The 13,419-nt window shown below is 45.6% G+C and overlaps 3 protein-coding genes and 4 non-coding genes across 9 annotated transcripts; 4 read left to right on the forward strand and 3 right to left on the reverse strand.

Annotated features, from left to right (window-relative positions):
* Window positions 1-215: 215 nt before the first annotated feature.
* Den1 (Deneddylase 1) lies at window positions 216-1,917 on the reverse strand. 2 transcript variants are annotated; one of them, XM_015183771.2, is made up of 2 exons: window positions 1,654-1,917; window positions 216-1,160 (listed from the first exon to the last, which is right to left on the reverse strand). In XM_015183771.2, exon 2 carries the CDS (start codon window positions 1,055-1,057, stop codon window positions 410-412), a length of 648 nt encoding a protein of 215 aa, XP_015039257.1. In that variant the 5' UTR covers window positions 1,058-1,160; window positions 1,654-1,917; the 3' UTR covers window positions 216-409. The 2 variants fall into 2 exon arrangements, with proteins under 2 accessions (XP_015039257.1, XP_001360346.3); XM_001360309.4 differs by lacking the exon at window positions 1,654-1,917 and adding an exon at window positions 1,225-1,499.
* Window positions 1,918-2,554: 637 nt separating this feature from the next.
* TRNAH-GUG (transfer RNA histidin (anticodon GUG)) lies at window positions 2,555-2,626 on the reverse strand. The gene has a single exon. It is a non-coding gene; the product is annotated as a tRNA-His (tRNA).
* A 580-nt stretch (window positions 2,627-3,206) lies between these two features.
* Window positions 3,207-4,085, forward strand: LOC4803664 (uncharacterized). Its single transcript, XM_003736905.3, has one exon. The coding sequence runs from the start codon at window positions 3,279-3,281 to the stop codon at window positions 4,017-4,019; it is 741 nt and encodes a 246-aa protein (XP_003736953.2). The 5' UTR covers window positions 3,207-3,278; the 3' UTR covers window positions 4,020-4,085.
* Window positions 4,086-4,195: 110 nt separating this feature from the next.
* Window positions 4,196-4,267, forward strand: TRNAH-GUG (transfer RNA histidin (anticodon GUG)). Its single transcript has one exon. It is a non-coding gene; the product is annotated as a tRNA-His (tRNA).
* A 693-nt stretch (window positions 4,268-4,960) lies between these two features.
* Window positions 4,961-5,032, forward strand: TRNAH-GUG (transfer RNA histidin (anticodon GUG)). The gene has a single exon. It is a non-coding gene; the product is annotated as a tRNA-His (tRNA).
* Window positions 5,033-5,286: 254 nt separating this feature from the next.
* On the forward strand, window positions 5,287-5,358 carry TRNAH-GUG (transfer RNA histidin (anticodon GUG)). The gene has a single exon. It is a non-coding gene; the product is annotated as a tRNA-His (tRNA).
* Window positions 5,359-5,655: 297 nt separating this feature from the next.
* garz (Sec7 domain-containing protein garz) lies at window positions 5,656-13,134 on the reverse strand. Of its 2 annotated transcripts, XM_001360311.4 has the most exons (10): window positions 12,699-13,134; window positions 12,438-12,636; window positions 11,366-12,375; window positions 10,304-11,302; window positions 10,039-10,247; window positions 9,739-9,965; window positions 8,443-9,673; window positions 7,315-8,381; window positions 6,620-6,903; window positions 5,656-6,547 (listed from the first exon to the last, which is right to left on the reverse strand). In XM_001360311.4, the coding sequence occupies exons 1-10, from the start codon at window positions 12,798-12,800 to the stop codon at window positions 5,882-5,884; spliced, it is 5,994 nt and encodes a 1,997-aa protein (XP_001360348.2). In that variant the 5' UTR covers window positions 12,801-13,134; the 3' UTR covers window positions 5,656-5,881. The 2 variants fall into 2 exon arrangements, with proteins under 2 accessions (XP_001360348.2, XP_015039258.2); XM_015183772.2 differs by lacking the exons at window positions 5,656-6,547; window positions 6,620-6,903 and adding an exon at window positions 6,921-7,262.
* Window positions 13,135-13,419: the final 285 nt, after the last annotated feature.

Consider the following 13,419-nt stretch of genomic DNA (forward strand, 5'->3'; position numbering starts at 1 on the left):
TCCGCTTCTAAACTAAATAAACAAATATGATAACACTGTTAAATTTGATTTGATATCGATTGCGCGTAAACAAATCTTTATTTGTAAGTTAATCCTTTTCACACATATCGAGTGCTCCTCCTTCTGTGGGGTGTGTTATTTCACTACCGTGCCTGGCACTGGCTTCCACATAAACATTTTCTAAATGTCTTCGTGGAATTAAATCAAAATTAAAATTAATTCATGGGTATCGTATTCACATGTTTGCGTACCTCTCTCGCCTTTTTCAGGTTGTATGTGTGTGTGTGTTTTTTTTTTTTGTGTGTGTGTGTGTGTGTCAGTATGAATGTATAGCGGTTTTCTGTAAATGATACATTTACAATATTCATTCGATAACTTAAAACTAGCAAATGGAGGAAAGAAACGACGTCTAGTCCTTGCCGCCCAGCGACAAGATCAGCTTGAGCAGTTCCGTTCGTTTGGCTTTAACGGTGTCCACCTGCAGCGGCGGTAGTCCATCAATCACCTCATACCTATTCAGATAGTCGGCAATGTGGTCGGTCATACAAATGACGTGTATGCCGCAGTCGTAGCCGTTGGCCTGTTGCAGGCAGCGCATTGGACGAAACTTGGCAGAGCGCATGTCCATAGTTTCCTTCACCTTGTTCATCAGCTCCACAGAGTTGCTAGTGTTGTTGTTTCCGTACGAGTCAAAGTGATAGAACGTCTTCTCCGGTCGCGAGAAGACCAGCAACGACCAGTGCGTGCCACCGGCCTCGAAGGTCATGTTATCATTCAAGGCGAAGAATATAAATGGCTTCCTAGTGGCCTTGTTCTCATCCATGAGTTGCTCCAGCTCCTGGTCGTCCATGTACTTCATGCATTGGGTCACCTCTGGGGCTATGAAGACGATATCGTCGTTTGTCTTGTACTTCACGTGCGTCAGGTACTCGTAGTAGAAGCTCAAAATCTGGTCGTTCAGCCAGCGGGGCCCATGCAGCAGCTGCACGTCGGACATCCGCAGACACGAGTCGTGGAAGCTCAGTGAGATCGGATCCGCCTTCGAGTTGGCGCTCATCTTGGAGTGATGGTTGTTGTATCTATTTGGGGTGCCGCTCTTTCCACCGACGCGTCTCGAAGCCCCTGTTTGATTCGAACTCTGGTTCTGGCGTGTATGTTGCCTGCAAGAAATTGTATTTCTGAAATTATATGCTACGCATTTAAAATTTCGAACTAATCTAGCACCTTAAAATTTTTCTATCTTGGGGCAGCATGTTTCTAACTTATTTTAAATAATATATTTGTTTTGAAAAGTCAAAATTATCCACGAAAAATCCCCACGCACAGCTTGTGCGTTTCAAAGTCGGCGTTCAAATATTTTCTTTGATTTCCTTTTGGTTTCGTCTTCGTATTGCCGTACTGCTCGCCGGCCGGCAAATTTTGTTGTTGTGACTTTTGTTGCAAACGCCATGTTGCTTAATTATCTGTGTCGCGTCGCCTTACAACACAGCTTCAGGGTGCAGTAAGAAAAAAGCAGCACAGCTCAGATTTTTAAATGTTTAAACGTTAATTTGAACATTTAATTTATGTGTTGTGTACGGGTGCGAATACGCGAAGCACAACAAAGGCTGATAATAGCGGTTCTTGGTATGGGATTCATTGCGTCACACTTACCAGAAAAAATGGCTGCGCTGCCCCTTCGAACTTTATACCTCCGAATAAATTTACTAGTCGCTATAATTAAAGATTCCTTGCGTATTATCATTTATTTGGGTATGACAGCAACAATACTCGTGGACTTAATATCTTTTTATAAATTTTTAAACACTGCTCAATATTATATTGGATGGACTGATGTTAACTTTATCAATCTGTCTGCGTTTGGGGCTAATTTTTCTTTGTTGATGGGGGATGGGGGCGAAAAGGGGAGCACGCCGCATCTAGCCTGGCAACGCTGGCGCCCCACCAGTATTGGTAAAGGAGAGCGGATTAATGTTAAAATGCATATTATTTTCTAAATGTAAAAAATAATAAATAGTAATGGCTAAAAACTGAAAAAAAAAACAATTTACTTTGGCTTTGGCAAAGAAGTTACAATATTATGAAACGAAACTATTCGAAATAAAATAAAGTGTTAGGTGTTTTCATTTAACCCTTTACCTGCCGCTCTGTAACGGCTTTAACGGCAAAGTAGTTGACAGTGACAACAAACATTTTTACTTGTGCAAAAACCACCAATACATGTAGCCCGTTTTGGAAACTTTTTTATTGTTTTTACCAAATCGTATTAATATTTTCATCTGGTTGTTACTTCATATAAAGTTTCGCAATAAAGAATACATTTGGTATGTAAATTACAATTTTCTTTGCACTTAACGTGCGAACCTGTATAGAAAATTTGCTGTTGGAAAAGTCTCATCTTTCCTCTTTACTTAACAAGATGAATTATTGCGACATCCTTCACCAGCTTTGCGCTAAAATACATCTTAATCGGTTAACAGATAAAACACAGGAAAATAAGATTTAAAGGAAAAAAAAGAAAACCCAACTCCGTGACAATGCATATTTGCAGCATTGCCGTGACCAGGATTCGAACCTGGGTTACCACGGCCACAACGTGGGGTCCTAACCACTAGACGATCACGGCTACGTCGGGTTGTTGGAAGGTCGCGGCCAAAAACGAAACGTTATCGACCAACATTTTATTGATTGTTGTTTACAATTGGAGTTCAAGTGCAGTTTACTTTATTAATATGTAATAATATTACAATTAAATAATTTTTCCATCATCTTTACCAGTTAATTTTAAAATAGCACTGCTCTACAATAGTTAGGACACATAAATTAAACCCATGTCATGTTTAATTTATATTTCCTATTTTTCGAATTGTATTAAGCCCCAAATCTTTGGGGCATTAGCGCCAAATTTAAAACAAGAAGTGTTTGGTAATTTTTACATATTTATACTGCCTTTGCTCAGCACTCAAAAGCTGCATTCCTAAAACGCCAGTGTGAGTGTTTTTGGGGGCCTGAATCTTTCGAATTTTTCCCGCAACAAACAATGGGATATTTCATCATTTATAAACTAAATTTAATTTTTAAAGAATATAGACTATATCTCCATACGAAGGTTATTTGAATTTTCGATCTTTAAAATCGTACTTTTAATAATTCCTCAGTATATTTACGGTATTTGTTGACACTGTGACGTATATTTCGGTATATTTCTGATAAGTCGGACCGTATAACTTATCGACTGTTTCTCGGCCCACCAACAATTGTAAACAATCTGAAATTAAATGTTCAATTCCATTGAAATAACAGATTCTGACGAAGAGCCCAATTTCGTCGTGGATGCAATAGAGACAAAATGTTCTGGAACTCGGCGGCCATCAGGCGAATCAAAAGAAAGTGCAGCAATTGAAATTACTCCAAAAAAAGCAAAACCGGCGTTTTTGGCAAAGGGCGCATCAACGTCGCCATCTTCCTCGGATAAAACAGGCACATCCACTGGCACAGGAACAGACGTCAACGATAAATCCAATGCCAAAGGCCCAGGACGACAAAGGTCTCGAAAGAGCCAGCATCAAACCCTTCGTATGAGCCCCGCAGACATACAGTTCGAGACCATAGCTTTGGAGGATGAAGAAACACGAAGAGCCAATAAGATGGCGAGCGTAAAGACAGATGAACCACAGCTACAGAGAAATGTCGTGGACGCGATTGACAATATGATAAATAGCCACGAAATGCAGGCGCTTATCAAACGCATTGCCAGGGAGCGCGTACGCTGTAACTTTTTGCTGGCCACCTATCAATTGCCCGACATGAATTTCGCGCTGAACACTCACATTGATACACTACGTTATCAATTTCGGGAACGTCTTAGGCAGCGGAACGAACGGAATTTATTAAATGCAGCGACAACTTCTCTTCCTACCGTACCGACTACATCTCGCCCTAACTTAGCAACAACCGTCAATCCCACTAAAGGGACGACCAGCAAGGGAATTGTCAGAGCCAGACAGCCCCAGTCGTAGCCCATAGAAGTTTATACTATTATTGAATAAAAATAAAATTCACCCCGCTCCCAGTACTTCCACATTGTTAACCAAGATTAAATATTTCGATTTCTGTGATTTGACTTTGATTTCCTGCTACATGCCACGCTTGTGAAAACAGCGTTTTGGCCGTCGGCTTCCAACAACCCGGCGTAGCCGTGATCGTCTAGTGGTTAGGACCCCACGTTGTGGCCGTGGTAACCCAGGTTCGAATCCTGGTCACGGCAATGCTGCAAATATGCATTGTCACGGAGTTGGGTTTTCTTTTTTATTATTTCTCTTTTATTCACCTAATACCTCAGCTACGATAAAATCTTTTCGCAAATACAGTCGAACTTCCATATAGCGAATCTCAAGGGGACGAAAACAAGTTCGTTATACGGAAAATTCGTAATATATTTACATTTGATTGTTCCACTTTTCCTTATCAACAAAAACTTTAAGGCTGTTCAGGGAAGCAAATACCTTTGTTTAATTTATTCAACTATCCTACACTTGCCTCAAACTTTTTTGCCTTGTTTCTGATATGGATGGAAATAAATTCATTGTACGGAAGTTCATAATAGAGAAGTTCGACTGTAGTGGATAATGAAGGAAAAAACTCAAATGTGAGTAAATGAAAGGCACTCGACCGTGAAAAGTGAAAGGAAATGTTTGCAGATCATGAAAGTCTGAATTATGTTTTGCCGCTACCAAAAACATTCTTTTCTTTTTACTGTGAAGATAAATTTAAATCTGTAAAATAAAAAAATAACGCAGTTTATGTTGCAATTTTGAGTATTAATCGACAGAAGCTACCGTCGCCATCTATGACTCGATTTGCAGATTATATCAGGAAAATATTGAGAGAACGCATAGCTGGTTTTAGGCATTTTCTTGATATAGGTGTTTTGGCTGGCACAATCCTACAACCTAACGTAGCCGTGATCGTCTAGTGGTTAGGACCCCACGTTGTGGCCGTGGTAACCCAGGTTCGAATCCTGGTCACGGCAATGCTGCAATATGCATTGTCACGGAGTTTGGTCTTTCTTTTTGTCAGAATAATTTATAATTCTTTTTTGTTGTTCTCTATTTGAGCTCAGTATAGAAACATTCCATTGAAAGCAATACGTTTTTTCACCAAATAAAGTTCAATTTGGACTCTGGATTGACAACTTAATTGCAAATTATTAATGAATTTGCATTATCTTTGAGTGTAACCGAACAGCTTGCGTTCCCGGACGCCGAGTTCCAACAGCCCGAGGTAGCCGTGATCGTCTAGTGGTTAGGACCCCACGTTGTGGCCGTGGTAACCCAGGTTCGAATCCTGGTCACGGCAATGCTGCATTACGCATTGTCACGGATTGGGCTTTTCTTTTGTCTCCGCCGCCACCTTTCCATATATTTACCTTTAGTTTCGTGATCATTTCAGTATACGGAATGAAAACAACCGATAATTCGCATATGCATATTATAATTTGTTGTATATTTAAATTTTGATTATTTACAGTTGCCTCTTTGCATAACATATCGTACTCGTACAGAAGATATAATTAGTTAAATATTGATAAATTAAACTAATTGCATTACTAAAGCTTTTAAGGGATTTCTTCTTAAAATAGCGGTTAAACAATTGTCGATTCTCTGGTTGTGATTTATTACATATAGTTAATTAGATAATAAACACGCGCACAGGCGGAATGTGTTCTCACTATGGTTTGGGGGGAGGAAGGAGAAAAAGGAGGCATAACAATAAACAAATTGACACAATCTTTGTATTACTACGAAGGTTTCTTTCCATTAAAACACAAGACATAAACAAATAATTCCGAAGGGACTTGCAATCATGTTTCAAACGCAGTTTACTGCTGGCCATAGAGCAGCTCAGAGCCAGGCGGTATACTGCTAGGATCAACGCTCGCGTTAAAATAGTTGGCTGGAGTCGCCGCAGCGGGAAAGGGGACAGCCACACCTTGGCCGGGCTGCTGATGTTGCTGCTGCTGGGAATTGTGCTGGAGCGTTAGGTTATAGGGATTCTGGACATATTCCTGATAAATATCCGCTGCTGGTCCAACACCGTCGCCAGCTAATGGCGGGGCCTCGTAAACAGGGGCAAAGCTATGAACAATCGATGACTGCGGCATCTTAGGCAGCGAGGGATACGCGTTGCCGGCCAGCAGGTGACTGATTGGCACATTAATGGCGGGGTCGGTGGACTGAGCTGGCTGATGTTGGTGTTGGTACGCCTGATATTGCTGATAGTATTGCTGGTAGAGCAACTGTTGTTGCTTCGACTGATCTTCCAGCGCTTCCGATGGAGCGGGCAACTCAATGGCATAACTATTATACGTATTGTTGGAGGTGATGTTTAACTGCTGCACAACCGGTATTGAAGCAGCGTGGGTTGGCTCCACTGCTTCCTGGGAGCCGTGCACCGCTGCAGCAGTAGCTTCATTCACAAGATCCGGCAGCATTGGGATGGGCTGAGAATCCACCGTAGCCGGCTGCTGGGGGGCCAACATTAGGGGCTGTATAATGGATTGTAGAATGACTCATTAACCGATTGACTATAAATTGGGATGGGCTGAGGTTGAGCTTACCTGAGCAAAGACGAAACTGGGTGCCTGCTGCAGAGCATCTGCCATGGGAGGCTGCAGTATAATGCTCCGCCTTGGAGATTCTACTGGGGATGCCGTGGCCGCACACACAGCCGTCTCTGTGGCCTGAATCTGTGGCTGCAGCTGGGGGGGCTGTTGTTGCAAATGCTGTTTGGGCAAGATTGGTTGGGCAAGTGGCGGCACCTCTGGTTGTGTATTGGGATCACCAGATGGTGCAACAGGTGCAACCGCAGATGGAGTGTTGGTTAGTGTGTGGGAGCGTTTGCCTGAAAGGTGGAGGATATTTTCATTTGATAACTAAGTACATATGTAATTCTATCAAAATATAATGAAAGGAACGCAACACGAAGCTCAAACGAAGTGGGGAAAAGGTTCAATGCTCAATTCTTCTTTCCCAGTCCCTTGAGCATCTTTAACTTGGATTTGAAGCTAGACCAGGGCTTCGGTAGTTTCCGCTGTTTGGGTTTGGTTGACTCTTTAAGGGTATCATATTTGCCAGTGGCCGCAAAAACGACACGAAGCCCATTGCTACACAGAGGCAATGTCAACGATTGCTGGCCAGCTAAGAATTGAGACTCGTGTAAAATTTTTGTAAAGTCCAGCGATATTGCTGATGAAAGCAGATCTGATGGCAGGGTCAAAAGTTAAGCGGGTTTAAAAATGGCCGCCTCACGCACCTTCGTCACGGAAGAGTTCCTCCTTCAGATTGGGCAAAAATTCCCCGATCCGTCGCCAGGTGAGCTCCCACAGCGCCTGATGCAGGCTGCCATCTTGGTTGTGGAACACACGGACCGAATGCATAACCAGCAGCATGTTCTTCAGTATCTCCTGCATCTGCTCCGACAAAGTGTCCGATCCGACCTTCATGAATCTCTCTATGTAGTCCAGTATGTCTAGCCAAAGTTCGTTGAAAGCGGCCCCCAGCTCGATGAGAGTGGTGAGGTGCTGCAGGAATACCTTGGACATAATGGTGGCGGTCCGAATGCGTGACTCTTCCAGGAGCGCTGCATCCAGCTGCCCTGAAGCGCTGCTCTCTGGCAGCAACTCGTTCAGTAGCGGGAATAGTACCTGAACAAAGCAGGAACACCACTCTGCTCCAGAAAGCGTTTGCAGATCGTGCACTAGCAAAGCCCTTTGCTGAAGACACGATATGGCATGGGTGCGCACTTCACGCCGCCGATCCATTGCCAATCTGGCTATGCCCTGCAGCAGCGGGCACCATCCTGGTGTCCACAAAGCCGCCGACTGAGGAACAGTACAGCCTTCCTCCGCCCACCATCGGAAGATCTGAGCTGTTCGCGTATACAGAGTGTACATCAGGTCCAGCAATTGAATGGACAACTGCTCGTATCGCTGGGCCAGGTCTTCCTGTTCGGCCGAATTCACGGGAAGATTGTCGGCAGCGTCGCCCGTCAGTAGACTCAGGTTGCTGCTCGAGCCGGACGAGGCCACACCTGGCTTACGATCGCTTCGCTTCTTAGCACTCCTTTGCTTTCCTGCCGCTTCCAACTTGCGTCGCTGACGAATCCCTCCATCCCGACAGGCCTCTACAAAGATACGAATGCAGCGAACGCAGGCCTCAAAGTTATAGGGCGTGATGTGGGCCACACTCCTCACAATGAAAGACAGCGAATCCCAGCACTTGAACAAGGCAAATGGCGCATGATCCAGAAGCTGGCAATTGTAGACTAGGCTACTCGAAAAACTTGAAGCACCTGTGGTAGAGCTGGGCGGCGATTGCGGTCTGTCAAACAGATTCAGTTAGAATTGGAGATTAAGATTTCATCGTGGCCCAGAAAACTCACCTGGAGGCCGTCGTCAGTTCACTGTCTTTGTTGTTGACCAATATCCAATTCTCAGCACTTGGACTGGGTGCAGTGGGCACAGCAGTTGGTTTGGAGAGTTCAGAGTCTGATGTGTAGCCACGCTCGGGGGGTGCAGAGGCATCTTCCTCACCACTCAATGCGCCATCCGATTTAGCGCCTCCATTGGGCGGCAGCGGCAACTGGGTATCCTCGTAGTTGGGGGGGACAGCACCGGCACCCACACACTCAAGCAGATTGAAGATGATCTGCCAGTCCTGCTCAGAGTGAATGTTCTGGGCAGAGGTCTTCAGCAGCTCGTAAATGCCAATGGAAATCTGCTTGGATATGCGCAGCAGAAGGGCTGGCTTCAGCATCAGCAGCATCTTGAGAGATTGGAGAACAATAGGGCACAGTTCCTCGTTGCGCATAAGGTAGATGGCCAGCTTGAGCACTGCCACTATGCAGCGATTAAGGAGATAGTCATAGCCGCACGAGGCGCTGCCCATTAGCAGAAGATACATTTGATCCCGAACCGCTGGCCACAGGGGAATCATGCGATCGCGATTGTGGATGACGATCTTGACGAGAAATTCCATCCAGAAGACGGTTTGATCTTCAGCATAGGGCAGACCAATCGACTTGTGCCCCTGAGGAGCCTTCAGCAGACCCAGCACACATTTGAGCAGCTCTTGCAGGGACTCTAGTTGCACGAACTTCGACTCCTGCAGCATTTGATCGAGTTGGCATTCCTTGATACATTTACGGCCATGCTTAATAAAGTCCTGCTCCTCGTAGGTGGGCTCACGCTGACCCTCTGAGCTGATGAATGAGTACAGACTAGAAAAGAGACCCGATTCCTGTTTCTCCCGCGGCTTCTCCAGTATCAGCATAGCCTTGCCGTTTGCTTCGCAAAAGTCCTCCACCTCGATGAGCGATTTGGGCAGGAGCTTCAAGCGGAAGAGCTGCAGAAAAATGTCGAGGATGTGCTTCCAACTCTCCCTCAAACAATCGCCATAATCGTGAACCAACAGGAATACCGTCCTTATGGCTGCCTGCGCCTTGGCATTCAATCCAAAGTTCACTGCCTGCTGCATCTCATTAGGCGCCGGTGCCGGCTCGTGTTGCTCCACGCTGCTCAACAGCGTTGTGAACTTGCACAACGTCAGAACGAGGGCATCAAAGTCCGCATGCAGATTGTAATGCGCTGATATAGCTGCCGACTTGCTAAAGCCTGAAACGTATTCAGATGCCGAATAAAACTCATACTGACGCTCCTCGAAATGGTTGTTCACTTACCCGTCAGTGTTCTCTGGTAGCCAGACTCAGTGCTCTTATCGAACATGAAGCTCAGAGCGCTTAGGGAAGCTCCCCAAACAATATTGAATATCTCCACATCGTAGGAGGCATCGTGGACATAATGGAAATGGCCGTCGTGGGTGTCCCCACGTCGAAGCAGCACTTTCCACAGATAGTTTTCACGCACTAAGCCGGTTTGTTCTGCAGGCATTACAATTTCTTCGTTTCTAGAATAGAATGAAATCGGACATAGGCAATCTATGCTATGTTGTTCCAAGATTAAATTCAAAGTGTACTCACTTGATGGCATTGAAGACCTGAGCCAACATCTCTTGATCAAAGTCTTTGCCACCATTTAGGCCACGCAAATTCTTGGTGAAGTCCTCCAGAGTCATTGGAACATTCAGGCGCTTTGCATTGGAGTTATGCTGATCCATATTCAGCATGATGATGGCATAAGCCAAGCGGAATGCGGCATCAGTGTTCGCAAACGGCTCTAGATTTTGTGTCTACATAAGAGATTTGAATTATAATTGTCCTATTCCCCATGCCCACGCTCACTTACATGCCAGTGATCGGAGAAGTGTTCCAACACCAGAAAAATCAACGGTGCCTCGCCAGGCAATCGGAATGTCTCCAGATACAGGCGCAGTGCCTGATCCACACGGAGACCAGTGAAGTCGAATGAGTCGACAAAGTTGATCAGAATCTTTGAATCGACATTCTTCTTCTTCGAAATGTATTCGCCAATCATTTTCTTGTCGAGTCCAGGATTCTCGCGCAGGAAGAGCGCCACTTGCATGGGATCGAGCTGAGCATTAAGAACCCCGTGCTCTTGAAGATACTGGATACCCTTGTCCGGTCGTTGATTGAACCGCTCTGTGCCCTGGGAGAGCAAGCGTTTCTTCTGCTTGACATTGGCCAGTTTTTCACTGGTTATTCCGCCACCTATTCCATTTCCTCCAGACTGCGACTGCAGCCGCAGTCTTTGCGAGCTGCTGTTAATGAAGTTGGAGATGTTTTCTACACGGCCTTGTTCATCCACGGCTAAAGATCCGCCACCAGCATCTATGACAATCCCCTCTAATCCGCTGTTGTGACGCGAGTGGCGACTTCCGCCGGCTGCCGGACCGGCTTCTGTCACAGCTTCCCTGCTGTGACTGTTCTTGGCTGCCGCACAGTTCCGCTCAATGCTGTCGATGACACTGATGAGTGTGTCCATGGAGATGATGTGAGTGCTGTATACTGCATTGGTGGCTGACAGGGTGTACTTGCTTAGCAAGTTGGTCAGACTCTCGAATATATCCGTGCAGTACAAATCGCAATCATAGTTGATGTACAGCTCGGTCACGAAGCCAGGAATGCGCCACAACTGCAGTAGGTTGTCCAAAGCCAGCTCTCGCATCTCGTAGGGTGTCTTGGGATTGTCGCTGGCTATAATCTCGCTCAGCTTCTTGAGGTAGCCTTCTAGCTGGAGCTTCAGGTGTCCGCGCAACGACTCGAAAAGCAGGAAGCATAGCTGCAAATCGGCAGCGAAGATACTCAAGCGCTCCGACGTTAGGAGCTGCAACAGAAAGATCATTATGATTCATATCCAATCTATCTAATGGGGGTAAAAATGTCTAACCGAAATTAAATTTCTGCACAAATCATCCTTGACCAGTTCCAGCAAACCCTCATATTTGCCAATATTATCGGCAGCCACTTCAAAAGCCACAGTGAGCAAACTCAAGCCCGTATGCATCATGCTGTCCGAATTCTGTTTGTCCAGCGGATTGCACAAGATGATGAGGAATCGGAAGAGCTCTTGGATGAACGGCAGACCGTAGGGCGACAGGGTGGCAGAGATTAGCGCTCCATCCTTATCGGACGATTGCTGGGTGAAGCGAACACCCACCGAGTTGATATACTCGCTGCTGTTCGCGTCGGTCAAGCTGTTCTTTCCATCTCCCCCTTCTACAATCTCCGATTCGGCGGCACTCTCCACTTGAATGGCGGGTACATTCGCTGCGGCGTTCTCCTCAACTCCCGAACTCACGGGTGCTGTTGTTGTTGGCGTTTGCGTGATCTTGCCCTGCATGTCCAAAATGTTGCCCGCTGGGCTGGCTGGAGTGGTGGCCAGTATGGGAGCCTTGAGGTGATTTGGCGCTGCAAGACTGCATTGTGGGGTCTGCGGGGGATCTTCTACTGTCGAAGACTTGCGTTGCACCGATGGGGGAGCTGGGGCGGCGGCCACTGCTGCTGTCTTTCGCTTGTGCTTCTCTTGGGCGGCACCGCTGGCAGCATCGCCAATAGTAAATCGCTTCTGCAAGACGGTATCGCTGGGCTCCTCCGCAAACTGCGGCAGACGCATGAAGAACAAAAGCACCATGTCCTTCAGCGATTGCTCTGCCGAGCGTCGCAGCAGCTCACTGAGCCTTGGCTCAAAGCAAATCTTGAAGCAACTTAGCATGACCTCGCACATCGACTCATTGCTGACGGCAGCTCCCTCAGGACTGCGGATTAAAGTGTGCAGCACTTCAATGACCCGCATGAAAGTAACACCGTCCGAGGATTGATCTGTGCCCATAAAGCGAGCATGTGTCACGGCATCCGCTATGCGTTCAACAATATCTGCTATATTGGGCGAAGTGGGATCTGCAACATGAAAATGCGATAGGGAGCGAGCACGGAAAAGATTGGACAGCAGTTTATCTCACCAATTAGGCCATATGACAAGAATTTATTGACTGAGGCGAGAGCCAGACTAGTCAAGGGTCCCGTCGTATCCGCCGTGCGTATCACCTCCAGAAACGGAGATAGAAACACCTTCGGTTCAATCAGACGCAGATCTTCAATGCGATTTAAGTCCTGCTTGAGGTCTATAAACAGCTTCAACAACGAGTCCTTTTCATCGTCCTGCAAAGCGGGAAGTACGGGATATGTCACAACTTTCTTGTAGTGTTAGAATAATTAGTTACCACGTAGGCTGTGGCATTCCAACGCGTTCCACGTCGCATGGCTGTCATCAAGGTGGCCATTTCACCGCGCACCACGTAGATGCCATTGCCAGGCAGTGACATTGTGTCCAGGCCTTTCTTAATTATTCGTCAACAGCAGCTAGCTGGCTTCCGCCGAAAAAAATTCTCAAATTCGTGGGCAGCTCCTCTCTCCTTGACTTGCGTTTTCATACATATGTTTTCCGACCTGCCCTTTCTACCGCACACATACACACAGCCGCAGTCCTGTTTTGCCTTGAACAAAACTTGACGCACCTTTTAGTAACACATTTTGTACTTAATTATTAATAAAATAAATGTAATTTGTTTGCAAATAATTTTTTGGTGACGTTTACGTGTCTTGTATGTTCTTTCTAGAGCTGGAGAAACATCGATGTTATCGATGTTTGGGTTAACACAGCACACATCGATGTTTTTTAAACATTAGATTTACACTAGAAGCATCTTATAAGCTATTTAAACAATTTTTAATATGTTTGATTTAATGATAAAATTAGCTTGAAGGATTTATTTTTGCTTCTTTTCCCTCAGCCAAAATTATTACGCTACTATTATTAAGTGGTGATAGTTGACACGATAGGCAGAACAGGGATAAGATATTAGGAAAATCGAACAGACGTAACTGAAAAGCAGCCATAACTAAACTTTTTGCCACCACTAAGCCTCTATGCTTATCCAATTA

Source organism: Drosophila pseudoobscura, chromosome 3 (assembly GCF_009870125.1).
Source record: "Drosophila pseudoobscura strain MV-25-SWS-2005 chromosome 3, UCI_Dpse_MV25, whole genome shotgun sequence".
Lineage (NCBI taxonomy): Eukaryota > Metazoa > Arthropoda > Insecta > Diptera > Drosophilidae > Drosophila > Drosophila pseudoobscura.